Source organism: Scyliorhinus canicula, chromosome 8 (assembly GCF_902713615.1).
Source record: "Scyliorhinus canicula chromosome 8, sScyCan1.1, whole genome shotgun sequence".
NCBI classification, from domain to species: Eukaryota; Metazoa; Chordata; class Chondrichthyes; order Carcharhiniformes; family Scyliorhinidae; genus Scyliorhinus; species Scyliorhinus canicula.
This window is the reverse complement of record NC_052153.1, coordinates 130,114,863-130,128,928: the sequence shown is the minus strand read 5'-3', so window position 1 is coordinate 130,128,928 and position 14,066 is coordinate 130,114,863. Positions and strand designations below refer to the sequence as shown.

The following is a 14,066-nucleotide window of genomic DNA, read 5'->3' as shown; positions in this document are numbered from 1 at the left end:
CACTATATGTTTACTGTACATTTAATTACATGAATGCGTAACGCAGTGGGGGATTTTCCGGATCACCAGCGAGAACGGGAAGTCACATGGGAGGCCCAAAACTCAATGGGAAGCCCGATGTTAAACATCGGGATCCCCATTTGAATAATTTTAAATATCCTCCCCCACCCCACCCCTCACTGCCACCCCATTAGATTTTCTACTGAATGACAACAGGTCTGTCAGGGCATGCAGCTGGCGAGCAGATCCGCCAGAGGCGTTCAATGGAGGGTCGTTGTTTCTCTTGCAAGGCTAAAAGCTAGTCTAAATCAATGGCTTAAACACATTAGCCTTATCAAGAGAAAACTGAACACAACTTTATGATAGGTTTGCATGGTCAGTTTTTAACCTCCAGACCAAACGCTATATTTGAAATGACAGTACCTTTGTAACTGGCAATAACTCCAAGCGTATTCCAGTACAGATGATTTTTGCTGTCCAACATCACAGATTTTTTAAGGCACTGTTAAATAAAAATACATTTAAAATTACATTGCATTTTATAAGTTGTAGTAATTTTAAAATTGAATCACAAGTTAACACCCGGGGCTGAATTCCCTCGAATTGCACTTGGGCCTAAAAGCTTGATTGAGCACACAGCAGAGTAAAAATGTGAGAAGATCACATGTACTTAATAGTCTGCTTGACTATCTGTATATTAATTGAAGCAAACAAAATGTCATATGGGATCCATGAATTGGATGTGATCTTGCCCAATGTTCAACAGCTAGATAATTCATGATGTTCAAACAAAATTAGGAATATTTGCAGCAATACCGGCCTGGAGTTTCTACTGGGGTTGTAACTGGCATATTCTTAGTTTCTATTTGGGGGCATGAATAGTTGTGTGGGTGGGGACTGATTTGGGTAAATGCACTGTTGAATTAACGTTAAAGATTGCAGATAACTTGAGCCTAGTAACAGGAATAATTTTACTTATGTTTAAAATTCTATGATCTTGTGTGCTATTTCATAGAATCATAGAATTTGATAGGATTCTGACCAGATTAAGTAGCTACCTTGGTGGGAAGCATGAGAAAATTCAAAGTCGTTTATCTAATGTAAAATAAGATATTTCAAGCAGTGATTGCAAAACAGGCAGAATATATCTCAATTTGAAAGAATACTAATTTGCATTGCAAGGCCAATGGGCAGCACGGTAGCACAAGTGGCTAGCACTGTGGCTTCACAGCATTAGGGTACCAGGTTCGATTCCCGGCTGGGTCACTGTCTGTGCGGAGTCTGCACGTTCTCCCCGTGTTTGCGTGGGTTTCCTCCGGGTGCTCCAGTTCCTCCCACAGTCCAAAGACGTGCAGGTTAGGTGGATTGGCCATGCTAAATTGCCCTTAGTGTCCAAGAAGGTTAGGAAGGGTTATTGGTTTATGGGGATAGGGTGGAAGTGAGGGTTTAAGTGGGTCGGTGCAGACTTGATGGGCCAAATGTCTTCCTTCTGCACTGTATGTTCTATGTAAGACTGAAATTAAGCATTTTGATAAGTGCGGGATTGAATTGAAGACTATTCTGTAGGACGCCTAGAGAAATTGATCTATTAAAACATGTTAGAAACTATACAGTGAAAAATTACTGATCCCTCAATCATTTACGTGAGGCGAGGTGTGAGTGATTACCCTTGACATGGGCCAGCATTTGGCCAAGTATGGCATTAAGGAGCTTTAGCAAAACTGGAGTCAATGGGAATCAGGGGGAAACCTTTTTTTGCTGGTTATGACTGATTGGAGTCATACCTAGCAAACTGGAACTTGGTTATTCAAGCTCGATCATATCAGTTCCAGGACATTCATTCTGGATAAAAGCAAATTACTGCGGATGCTGGAATCTGAAACCAAAGAGAAAATGCTGGAAAATCTCAGCAGATCTGGCAGCATCTGTAGGGAGAGAAAATAACTAATGTTTCGAGTCCAGGTTACTCTTTGCCAAAGCTCATTCTGGAGTTCCAAAAAGTGGTGTCCAAGGCCCAACCATCTTCAGCTGCTTCATCAATAATCTTCCATCCATCATAAAGCCAGAAGTGGGAACGTTCGTTGATGATTGCACATTTACGACTCCTGAGATACTGAACAGTCCATGTCCAAATGCAGCAACACCTAGACAGTGTCTAAGCTTGGACTGACAGGCAGCAAGTAAACTTTGCAGCACACAAGTGCCAGGCAATGACTATCTCCAATGAGAAAGAATCTAGTCATCACCCACTGACATTCAATGGCATTACCATACTATATCCCCATTATCAAAATCTGAGAGTTAGCACTGACCACAAACTGAACTGCACCAGTCATATAAGCACTGGGGCTACCACAGAAAGTCAGAGGTTACAAACCCTGCAGCAAGTAACACACCTCTTTACTCCACAAAGTATGTCCACCATCTACAAGGCACAAGTCACAAATGTGATGGAACACTCTCCACCTGCATGAATGACTGCAGCTCCAGCAACATACAAGAAACTCAACACCATCCAAGCACCTCATCCACCAACATTCACTCCCTTCACTACCACTGGATAATGGCAGCAGTGTGTACCATCTACAACATGCACTTCAGGAACTCACCAAGGCTCCTTAGAGAGTACCTTTTGGACACATGACCACTATCATCTGGAAGGACAAGAACAGCAGATGCATGGGAACATCACCACCTGCAAATTTCCTTCCAAGTCACTCACCATCCTACCTTGGAAATATATTGCAATTTCTTCACTGTTGCTGGGTCAAAATCCTGGAAATCCCTCCCTAACTGCACTGTAGGTGTAACTACACACATGAACTGCAGTAGTTCAAGAAGGCAGCTCTCCACTACCTCTCAAAGACAATTAGGGATGGACATTGAACTCTGGCCGAGCAGGTGATGCCCACATTCTATGAATTAATTTTTAAAAATCTAATTCAGAATTTTTTTTTGGATTTAACATTTGTGAAGCAATAAAATGAAGCACAAGTTTCTATTGTGGATATGGGATGTAATTACCAAAGAATATATATTTCTTAAGGTTGAAGAAGAAACAAAAACAGAATGAGCGCTGGCAGTATGGCAGCCATCATAGTGCACAATTCAACTTCATGCAAAAAACAAAAATCAAAAAACAAAATAAACTGCAACAACATTTTCATTTACAAAACGGTAAACTTACATTCTCTGTAAGGTAAGTAAAACACTTCTGCTTTTTTTTTATAAAGAATTAATCATATACCTGAAGTGCCTTTTCTATAAACTCAGGCACTATATTCACTTCTCCTGCGGCAACCAGGTGCTGCTGCGCCTGTCGATAGTAGTTCATGCCAAGGTCACACCACAGATTAGCAGATGTTGACATCAATGTAAGAGCGCGCCCATAGCACCTAGGAGAAAATAAGTTGCAGTTATGAAAATAACGCCCCTTTCCCACACTACAAAAATAAGTAGGAATCAGACAATGGTTACAACACGGGGCCATTTGTCCCATCATGTTCATGCCTGTGAGCACTCTACAAGTGCAAATAGTTGAGTCCCACTCCCCCTCACTTTCTGTGTCGCCTTACAAATCATTTCTCCTCAGATGTAATTCTCCAGACCTCTGACACCACTCATGTATCTAAAGAGGATTGGAAAATTATGGCAGTATCCTTGGTATTCGTATCAGATTGTCTTTATTACAACCGGGCTTTCCATTACCTCCTCTTTAACAAGTTTTACCATTACTTTGGCAGAGCCTTTTTCCATGGTAATGCCAGCTGCAAAGTACCCATTTAGAACCTCAGCTATGCCCTCTGCCTGGATGTATAAATCCCCTTTTGGTCCCTCATCGGACCTACCCGTTTTTTACTACCCTTTTACTATTTATATGGCTATAGAAGACTAATGGATTCCCCTTTATGTTAGCTGCCAGTCTCTTCACATATAATATCCAGGCACCTCTTATTTCCATTTTCCTTCTCTCTGAACTTGCCACATTCAGTCTGGTTCTCACATGTATTATCAACCGTATATCTATCATAAGTACCCATTTTCTGCTTTTCTTAGTCTCTGCATCTTCAATCATCCAATGAGTTGTGACTTTGCTTTCCCTATCTTTGTCCCTTACGGGAATAAACCACAACACTACCTGAACCATCTCCTCTTTAAAGGCAGCCCATGGCTGTGTTATGGTTTTGCCTGCCAACCTGAAGAAAACAGACTCTTCAAAATACTAGACTGCACGGGGACAGAAATAAATAAATGACCAGGATTCCGATGGAGGAAATTAAGGAAGAAAGCAATGTGTCTTTTTTTTAAATTCAGAGTACCTAATTAGTTTTTTTTCTAATTAAGGGGCAATTTAGCGTGGCCGATCCACCTAACTTGCACATCTTTGGGTTATGGGTGAAACCCCCGCATGACAATCCCTGATCCTTTTCACCAGTCTGGGCTCAATAAAATCTGCGACAGATCTGCAGGTATCAATTATTGTTTTATTTCCACCAGCTTGCAAGGCTGACTCACTCGTGGGACCTTAGAACACGCAGCTGTCTTCTAGAGCTCCCAAAAGTTAGTGAGGGAGAGAACAAAGAAATCACAGCACATATTGATTGAATCACATCAAGATTCGCATACAAGCTTCCCATTGGTCATTCTATACACCTTCTGACCTGGCCATGTATCCTGATTGGCTCACTTCACATTTCTGAATCCTGGGCCTCTTGTTACCCAGCATCCTTTTCACCATTCTCTCCACGAGGCTACCCTCCCCCTTTCTAGCCAGGCTTAGCTGAATTCCTTTGTCCTTTGTCTGTGAGCTCACTACCATCGGACCGGCCCTATTATCTATACTATTTTAACTAACAATCTTATTTTATATCACATTCATTTGTTCAATTCCTCACGCAGACATGCGGAGAATGTGCAAACTCCACACGGACAGTGACCCAGGGCTGGGATTCAAACCCAGGTCCTTAGCGCCCTAGTCCCAAGCAATGTGTCTTTTGAAAGAGGAAAGATATGCCTACAAACTGTTGGGGACAAGGCCTGAAATGTTGTAAGAATTGGAGGAAGATGATGTCAAACATCTAGGACAGAGAGGGAGAGGAATTTAACGAATTAGAAGAGACAGTTGCTGCGATGCTCTCAATCTTATAGGTTATGTTCTTTAGCTCTTTGTGATTAACACTGGAGCGGAAGATAAAAGGGGAAAAACAAGAGGGTTTTGGAAGCAGTGAGTCACAAAAAGACTCTTAGGATTCTCTTGAGAATGATTTTAGAATAGTCAACAAAAGTAACTACTAAGATTATGTACTTGAAGTGAGCACAAAATAATAAGCTTATAGTTAGAAGGATGGTTTTAAAAAGTGGCAATTGTTCTTAATACATTAAAATATATCACATTTTGATTGAAAGTAATTTACCTTCCTCCTAGGCGAAGTAGCTCATTTTTGTTTAAAGACTGTATGCTACTCTTTTCATTCTGTCCAATAAGAACAGCAGAGACTTTGACATTAACTTTCGTTGGTGACAAAGCATGGAGTGTGGTACACGTGTCTCCAATTAGCTTCCAAAGGCATGATACATCAGGGCGACACAGTACAGCTCTGTAATAAATAAATTCAGAGGTGAAATCATAAATGGAGGTATTTAAAGCACAATTAAAATCAATTACAAATAGCTGCCTTTGTCAAAATTTTGGTTTGATTTATTATTGTCACATGCAACAGTAGTGGACTCGCCAACACTAAACGCATTCAAATGGTCATTGGATAGGCATATGGACGATAAGGGAATAGTGTAGAGGGACTTTAGAAGGGTTTTACAGGACGGTGCAACATCGTGGGCCGAAGGGCCTGTATTGCGCTGTAATGTTCTATGTTCTATGCATTAGTATACAGTGAAAAATATTGTTTCTTGCATGCTGTACAGATAACGCATACCGTGCATAGGGAAGGAAGGAGTGACTGCGGACATAGCTAAGTGTGGAGAAAAGATCAACCTAAAACGAGGTAGGTCCATTCAAAAGTCTGATGGCAGCAGGGAAGAAGCTGTTCTCGAGTCAGTTGGTACGTGACTTCAAACTTTTGTATTTCTTTCCAAATGGAAGAAGGTGGAAGAGAGTATGTTTGGGGTGCGTGGGGTCCTTAATTATACTGGCTGCCTTTCTGAGGCAGTGGGAATTGTAGACAGAGTCAATGGATGGGAAGCTGGTTTGCGTGATGGATTGGACTATATTCACAACTCTTTGTAGTTTATTGCAGTCCTGCACCAGCTCACCAGATTCTCTATCTCATTCCTGTACTCTGTCTCATCATTGTTTGAGATCCGACCCACTATGGTGGTGTCATCAGCAAATTTGAAAAGCAAGTTGGAGTGGAATTCTGCCACACAGTCATAGGTGTATAAGGAGGTATAGTAGGGGGCTGAGGACACAGCCTTGTGGGACACCGGTGTTGAGGATGATCGTGGAGGAGGTGTTGTTGCCTATCCTTACTGTTTGTGGCCTATGGGTTAGGAAGTTCAGGATCCAGTTGCAGAGGGAGGAGCCGAGGCCCAGGTCACTGAGTTCAGAGATGAAGCACTTCATAATGATGGATGTCAGAGCCACTGGACGATAGTCATTAAGGCACGCTGCTTGGCTTTTCTTTGGTACAGGGATGGTGGGGTACAGGGATGATGGTCGTCTTCTTGAAGCAGATAGGGATCCTAGATTGTTGTATAGAGGGGCGAATACCCCTGCTAGCTGATCCGTGCAAGTCCTGAGTGCGTGTCTGGGTACCCCATCCGGACCAGTGACTTGTCGTGGGTTGACCTTCGAGAAGGTTGCTCTGACATCTGAAATGGTGACCTCAGATACAACTTTATCTGAGCCTTCTGGGATGGAGGGCATGCTCTCGCTGACCTCTTGCTCAAAGTGGGCATAGAATGCGTTGAGCTCATCAGGGAGGGGTGCGTTCCTGCTGGCGATTTTGCCCGTTATGTCTTGCAGAGCACCCGGAGGAAACCCACGCAGACATGGGGAGAACGTGCAAACTCCACACAGACAGACACTCAAGGCCATAATTGAACCCGGGTCCCTGGTACTGTTAAGCAACAGTGTTAACCACCGTGCAGCCCTATTCTACTTACTGCAGGTGTTACAGAAAATACAAAAGAAAAAAAAGAAAAAAACAAAAGTAGCCAAAACACAATGTAGTTAATAAAATAATCTTTATTAGTATCACAAGTAAGCTTACATTAACATTGCAATGAAGTTACTGTGGAATTCTTCTCATCACCACACTTTGGCACCTGTTCGGGTGACTGAGGGATAATTCAGAATGTCCAAATCAATGAACAAGCACGTCTTTTGGGGACTTGTGGGAGGAAACCCGAGCACCCGGAGGAAACCCATGCAGCCATGGGGAGAATGTGCAGACTCCGCACAGACAGTGACCCAAGACGGGAATCGAACCCAGGTCCCAGGTGCTGTGAAGCAACAATGCTAACCACTGCTATTTCATTGCCAAATTTTCGTAACTATTGATCTAGGTGTTTGGCAGCTTCTAACAATCATTCAAAGAGCAATCCAAAGATTGTTGTATTTGTTTAATCACTTGGAAATAAGTCTGCATTTTTACTCACCTAGCTAAGTACTGAAGTGCCTCTTCTGTTGAATCCAAAGCTCTTCCATCTAAACAATCGTCAAGTGCATTTCGTGTCATCATTAAGTAGCACTCACCTAGGCCTAGAAAAGTGTGATAATGTGATTTGAGGAGATTGATTTATTAAAAACAGATAACCACACAATGCTGACCCACCACAGCATTTCATCAGCCTGAATAGTACGTTTTCCGACTATTTTATTTTGATCTTTCTCCTGCCTCTCTAAGAAAGCTCAAGTTACATTAGAGACATATTCAGTGCTTCGTAGTAATTAAAGCATTTGTTCAAATGATGCTCCAAATAAACAAAATATAGCCTTGACTTATAATTAGAATATTGCCATTACATCAATTTCTTAATCAACGGTTAATAAAATTCACTCAGTCCAGTTGGACAAAGAAAAGCGAGATCACTACAGTGATGGAACACTATTCAGTACATTACTTCTTCGGTCATCATATTCAATGTTTTATAACAGCTCAATTTACATAGTACTACAGTTCCAGTTATATTCTCTAATCTTCTCATGAGGAGAAGCTCAGTTGTCACCCCCACATCTCACCAATTTGATGCAAACAAGGCAAGTGTCAGAGTGGAAAACAGCAGTCAAAACATTGCTGCAAGTCCAGGCAACCAGTCGGTGCATTCAGTTACTTGGTGCATAAAAAGTTAATACTGACCATTACATGAAAAAAAAAACCCAGATCCTGCCATGTTAATATGGTCAGAAATTCTGAAACATTTCATGGCATTATAGGAAGAAGTATCACTATACTTCACCTTGTCTAAACTAAATTGTCTGATGGCAATTAAAGGATAAATGAGACAACTGACAAATGATTATGCAATCATCAGTTTTCAAATGTTTTCCATCCTATTTGTGCACCCTAGCAGTGAAAAATATAATATACAATATATAAAAACATACAATAGGTACTTACAAAGAATAACTTAAGAGGAGAAATGTTTTTAAAAACTTACCTTTGAGGGCAGGGACGTAGTTTTTTGTATTTTGAATGATCTGTTTATACTCTGTATTTGCCTCTGCGTACTTGCCAAGAATCTGTTTGATGGCTGCTATCTTGTAAATATTGTACACGGACTTTGGATTCAGTTCACTGGCTTTTGTGAAGGCCTTTAAGGCAGCATTGTAACCTCCTCTACTGAGATAAGACTCCCCTAAACATTCCCAGCAATTTGAGTCATTCAGGTCTGCTCTCAAAGCTGCTTGTAAACTTAAAAGAGACAGATTATTAACTTTACTGACATAACTAGAATTATACCACAGAAAAAGTCACAGTACAATTGTCATCAAAACTGGTCTGCCCCAAACTATTTTCCTGCCACCTTAAAAATTTAGGTTGGTTCTCATCCTTCGACTATACATATACCCTCATTAAAATGAGGACCGAGCAATTTAACTTGTTGAAAGTCCTGGCCGCCCTCATTTCTAACAATTGTGGAAGGCTTAATGTAGAGACAATCTGTTCATAGAATCCCTACAGGGCAGGAGGCCATTCAGCCTATCGCGTCTGTACCAACCCTCTGAAAGAGCACCCTCCCGAGGCCCACTCCCCCTTCCTAACCTCATAACCCCACCTGACCTGTACATTTCTGGACACTTGTGGGTCAATTTTAGCATGTCCAATCCATCTAACCCGCACACCTTTGGATGGTGGGAGGTAACTGTAGCATCCATGCAGACACGGGGAGGACATGCAGGCTCCACACAGGCAGTCACCCAAGGCCGGAAATTAAATCGGGTGTCTGGTGTTGAGAGGCAGCGGTGCTGACCACTGTGCCGCCCATTCAGATGTCTCTGTTTATTGCTTTCTCCTCTCCCTCCCTCTTAACAGGCGATTATGCTAGACCTACACATCCTCCATTTGTCTCTCATCTCTCTGTATGTTCTTTCTCAGCTCCTGTCATCCACGAGACCATCTGCTCCTCTGAATTTTTTGAATGAAACTCTGGACTACCCAGTGCTCAAACATAAAGCATATCTTACTCTGCAACAGCCTGTGAATGCTGGTTGGTTCTCAGATAATAAAGTCCTCGTCTAAGCCAAGCCCACTTGGCTGTCCCAGCACTCGAGTGGTCAGTCACTGTCCTTAAAATTCCAAGAGCAGTCTCCTAAAAGCAAAGAAATATCAATATGAAAAGTAATGCAAATAACTGAACCACTACCAATGAGCGATCTAATACACCCATAAAAGCAACAACAGGAATTACAAAACCTTTATTTTAATTGCACCACACTCCTCAAATTTCTTCAAGTCAAAACCTCCAAATATTGGTATGATGTCCATCATTCAGACATGAAACAACATCTGAGTTTCAGGTTTATTTATCAAGTAAAAATCATTGTTAATGGTGGTCATTTATAGAATGACAGAGTATGTTTTACTATTTGTAAACAAGCTAACTGGACTAACTTCACAGCAGAGAAAGTTAAACCATCAACATATATTCGGCAGTCAGTGGCAAAAGAGCAACATTTGCCATTCCCCTCACAACAGCCCACAATGTTGCACTGGCCTAAGGGCAGAGACTTGCTCTATTGTAGTGTTTAATCCAGCATGTACCCTTTATAGAGGATCTGTGATGTTTTAGTGGCGCAGACAGCAGCGAAGCTCTTCAACCAGACTGAAGAAACGTCACAAAGACATCGGGTGCGATTCCCCCCCCCCCCCTAAACATTTAGGTTCACTTGTGGCGGGGTTTTAAGGGAGTTCCCCACTGCTATTCAATGACACGTAGTCACTTTTTTGGACCCTGGGGAGTTTCTCACTGGTTTAGCCCACACGTACAATTTTTCTTCGGCACTGGGGAGCTAAACTCAGAAATTGGGCCATTATTTTGAAAGCGGGCCCCAATCTCCAAGTGAGTTTGCGAGACCCTCACCCCCCCCCACCCATGGACAATGTTAGCTCCCCTACACATGGGCACTACCACCCCCCCCCACCCCCCCCCCTCTGAGGACACCCTACTATAGGGTGCCTGGGGGCTCCCCCTCTTCAGGTACCCACCCCAACTCCCATACAGCACCTCTTCCCTTCCACGACTTCCACCCGTCACCCCCACAATCTCCCGGAGGCCGCAAAGTAACTGGCCTGCCCCCCCCCCGCACCCACCCCACTCCTTTCATGGGCATAGCCCCCCTCAGGCCTGACCCTTGGCAGTGCCAAGGTGCCAGCTGGGTAGTGCCATACTGGGGGGGGGCAGGGGACACCCTGTACTGACGCTGACCACCCAGGAGTCTCTGATAGCCCGTAAAGTCCCTCACCCTCCCGGGTGCCTTTCCGCCTCGCCCATGCTCTTGTGGACCAGCATTGATCGGCGCCGGGCTGCAGCCCCACTAGAGAGGCTGGAGAATTGAGGGAGGCCGATGTATCCCGGGTGAGTAGGTCTTAAGTAGGTTTAATACCTACTTCTGGGAGCGCTGTTCCCAGCAGCTACAGGGGCTGCAAGGGTATCATGGTGCAGGGAGCCATTCAACTGAGGGGGGGTAAACAGAAATTTAGTGGTGGGAGCAGGCAACCATTAAAGAACCTTAAATAATGGCAATAACAAGGGTATGAAGGAAGAGTTGGCTAAAGTGAACTGGGAAAATAGGTTAAAAGGTAGGACAGTGGAGAAACAATGGCAGATATTTAAGGAGATACTTCACAACTCCCAGTAAAGAAAAATTCCAATGCAAAAACAAGACTATGTGAAGGATACATACTTTGTGGCAGATTGAGTATAATGTGGGAAAATGGAACCTTGTCCACTGGCAGAAATAATAGAAAGGTAGTATATTATTTGAATGGAGAGAGATTGTTAAGTTCTGTGGCACAAGGCGAACTGGGTGTCCTCAAACATGTATTGCAAAATGCAAGTGTGCAGATGCAACAAATGGTTCGGAAGGTAAATGGAATGTTGGCAATTACTTTTCATGGGGAATGGAATATAAAAGTAGGGAAGTGTTATACAGCTGTATGGGGCCTTCCTGGACCATATCTGAAGTAGTGTGTGCACTTTTGGTGTCCTTACTTAAGAAACAATCTAATTGCATTACAAGCAGTTCAAATAAGATTATTTTGATTCATCCTTGAGGATGAAGGGGTTATCTGATGAGGAAGGGTTGAGCAGGTTGGGCCAATATCCACTGAGGTGATCTTATTTAAACACAAGATGCTGAACAAACTTGACAGGATGGATGTGGAGAGCATGTTTGACCTTGTGGGGGTATCTAGAATGAAGAGGCACAGTTAAAAGTTGGGCATCTTCCATTTGAGACTGAGATGAGGAAACTCTTTTTCTACCAAAGGGTCATTCGTCTGTGGAATTCTCTTTCCCAGACAGCAGTAGAGGCTGGGTTGTTTAATCTTTTCAAGGTTGAGTTGGAAAATGTTTTGATCAACAAGAGAGTAAAGAGGGAGGGAGGGCGAGGAGAAAGCGAGAAGCAGCCAGTCTCTAATGTTCACCATGCAGAATGCAGGTATTAATTTGTGCTCGGTGAAGGGACCAAGTTTCTGAGGATTTATATGGGGTTGGAAGTGTCACCTCATTTTCTGTCAAGAAAGGAATTTCCAGGTTAATCCTCACTGTGAGTCAGCTTGGGGATTAGAAGTTATCTGGCTGGAAAAATAAAAAGGAAGCAAGCAATCGGAGAGCTATGAATAGTTTTGGACTAGCTCCAGGTAAACATGTTCAGTACCATATCTCCAAGTTCAACACTGAGATCAACAGCAGCTGCTCCTGCTTCTTCATCACTATTGTTCAGTTCAAAGGCTTTTTTGTAACAGCCTCGAGCTCTGCTTTTATCTTGTACTATGTCTTGATAGTAGTGGCCTAAGTAGCAGAAAATTCTTCCATTGTATGTGTCCAACCTGGCAGCCTGCAGTTGGTAAAAGAAAAAGTTTGATAAGTCGGTGCTGAAGTCAGAAATGAAAATAGCAACAGTTCAAAACAAAAGCTTTCTTCAAAACTTTGAAGGTGCAATGGGTCTTGCCCCATCCCTTGCTGTTGCATTTCACTTCTATTATATGATATTCAAGCAGAAATCACTTCACCAAATTTTCCATGCACTTTTCTTAGTGCCTACTTGGAGAATGTGGCAAGATGCACATCTGTACATGGCAGCAAAAATACTGTGCACAAGTAAGCTACTGAAACAAATCCAAGCACAATCAGGGCAAGGAAGCAAAAATCCGGACTTCCTGTTGTGTTCCTATATTTTTATCATTTTAATTCACCAACAATGGCTCGCAACCTTCATTTTGGAATTGGAGACATTTCTTATGATACCCATTTCCTATTCTGTAGCATCATCCATCTCTACCCTGTCTCAACTAATCTGCTACTGAAACAGTTATCTCTCTTTGTTACCTCCAAAATCTACTATTTCAGTGTTCTGCTGATTCGAGGGGATTTTCAACCCTCCAAGAACATGAGTACATCAAAAACGCTGCAATCCATATCCACACTCACACCAAGTATGGTCACCCATCACCCCATTATCATTGACCTTAATTGTCTCCTAGACGGGCAACATCCATTTTAAAATTCTCATTGTGTTCTCAAATGTCGTCCTTCAGCCCCACGGCCCTTTGAGACTTCTGTGCTATTCCAAATCTAGTCTCTTGCACAACTCCATTTTCTAAAGTTCCATCACCGGTGATTGTGTTTTCATCTGCATACACCTGAAACTCTGGAATTTCCTCCTTAAATCTCTCTACCTGTCCCTACTCCCTTAAGTCACTCCTTAAAGCCTAGCTCTTTGACCAAAATTTTGTTCACCCGTCCTAATATTTCTTTGTGGTCTGGTGTAAAATATTCTTTGATCACACTGTTACGCAACACCTTGAGATGTTTTATTAAGTTAAAGGTACTATATAAAATTGAATTATAATTGGTTTTGTTGAGATTTTAAAAAATAGATTTAGAGTATCCAATTCTTTTTCAATTATGAGGCCATTTAGTATGGCCAATCCACCTACCTGCACATCTTTGGGGTGTGGGATGAGACCCTCACAGATACGGGGAGAATGTGCAAACTGCACATGGAGTGACCAAGGTTGGGATCGAACCAGAGTCCTCAGCGCCGTGAGGCAGCAGTGTTAACCGCTGCGCCACCGTGCCGCCCCAGGGTTTTGTTGAGTTATTTTGTTTAGGAGCATCTGCACAGTGGGGTGCTAAAGTGATCAGTCTTAGCATTCGAATTGTGTATAATTTACATGAAAAATTTGGATTCAGAAGCTCACACAAAATAGTAAGGATAGCAGTTGTCCAAGGATGCTTCTCAGATTTAAAAAATGAGCTTGACAAAATGTTAGTGGACAGATTAGTGGCAGATGAATCAGAATATGGCTATGTTTTAAAATACTGCAGAAAGATAGAAAAAGGTGCATGTAATAAGTACATGCCTAAATGATTTTGAATTG

At 42.5% G+C, this 14,066-nt stretch overlaps 1 protein-coding gene across 3 annotated transcripts in view; it reads right to left on the bottom strand.

Annotated features, from left to right (window-relative positions):
* Positions 1 to 14,066, bottom strand: part of ttc37 (tetratricopeptide repeat domain 37) — a 130,649-nt gene that overhangs the window by 50,140 nt on the left and 66,443 nt on the right. For all 3 annotated transcript variants that reach the window (XM_038805244.1, XM_038805245.1, XM_038805246.1), the window contains 7 exons: positions 12,341 to 12,520; positions 9,647 to 9,771; positions 8,620 to 8,873; positions 7,618 to 7,720; positions 5,415 to 5,597; positions 3,248 to 3,395; positions 424 to 502 (listed from right to left, as the gene is read on the bottom strand). In XM_038805244.1, coding sequence (XP_038661172.1) covers positions 424 to 502; positions 3,248 to 3,395; positions 5,415 to 5,597; positions 7,618 to 7,720; positions 8,620 to 8,873; positions 9,647 to 9,771; positions 12,341 to 12,520 — 1,072 coding nt within the window. The remainder of the gene's footprint in view (positions 1 to 423; positions 503 to 3,247; positions 3,396 to 5,414; positions 5,598 to 7,617; positions 7,721 to 8,619; positions 8,874 to 9,646; positions 9,772 to 12,340; positions 12,521 to 14,066) is intronic.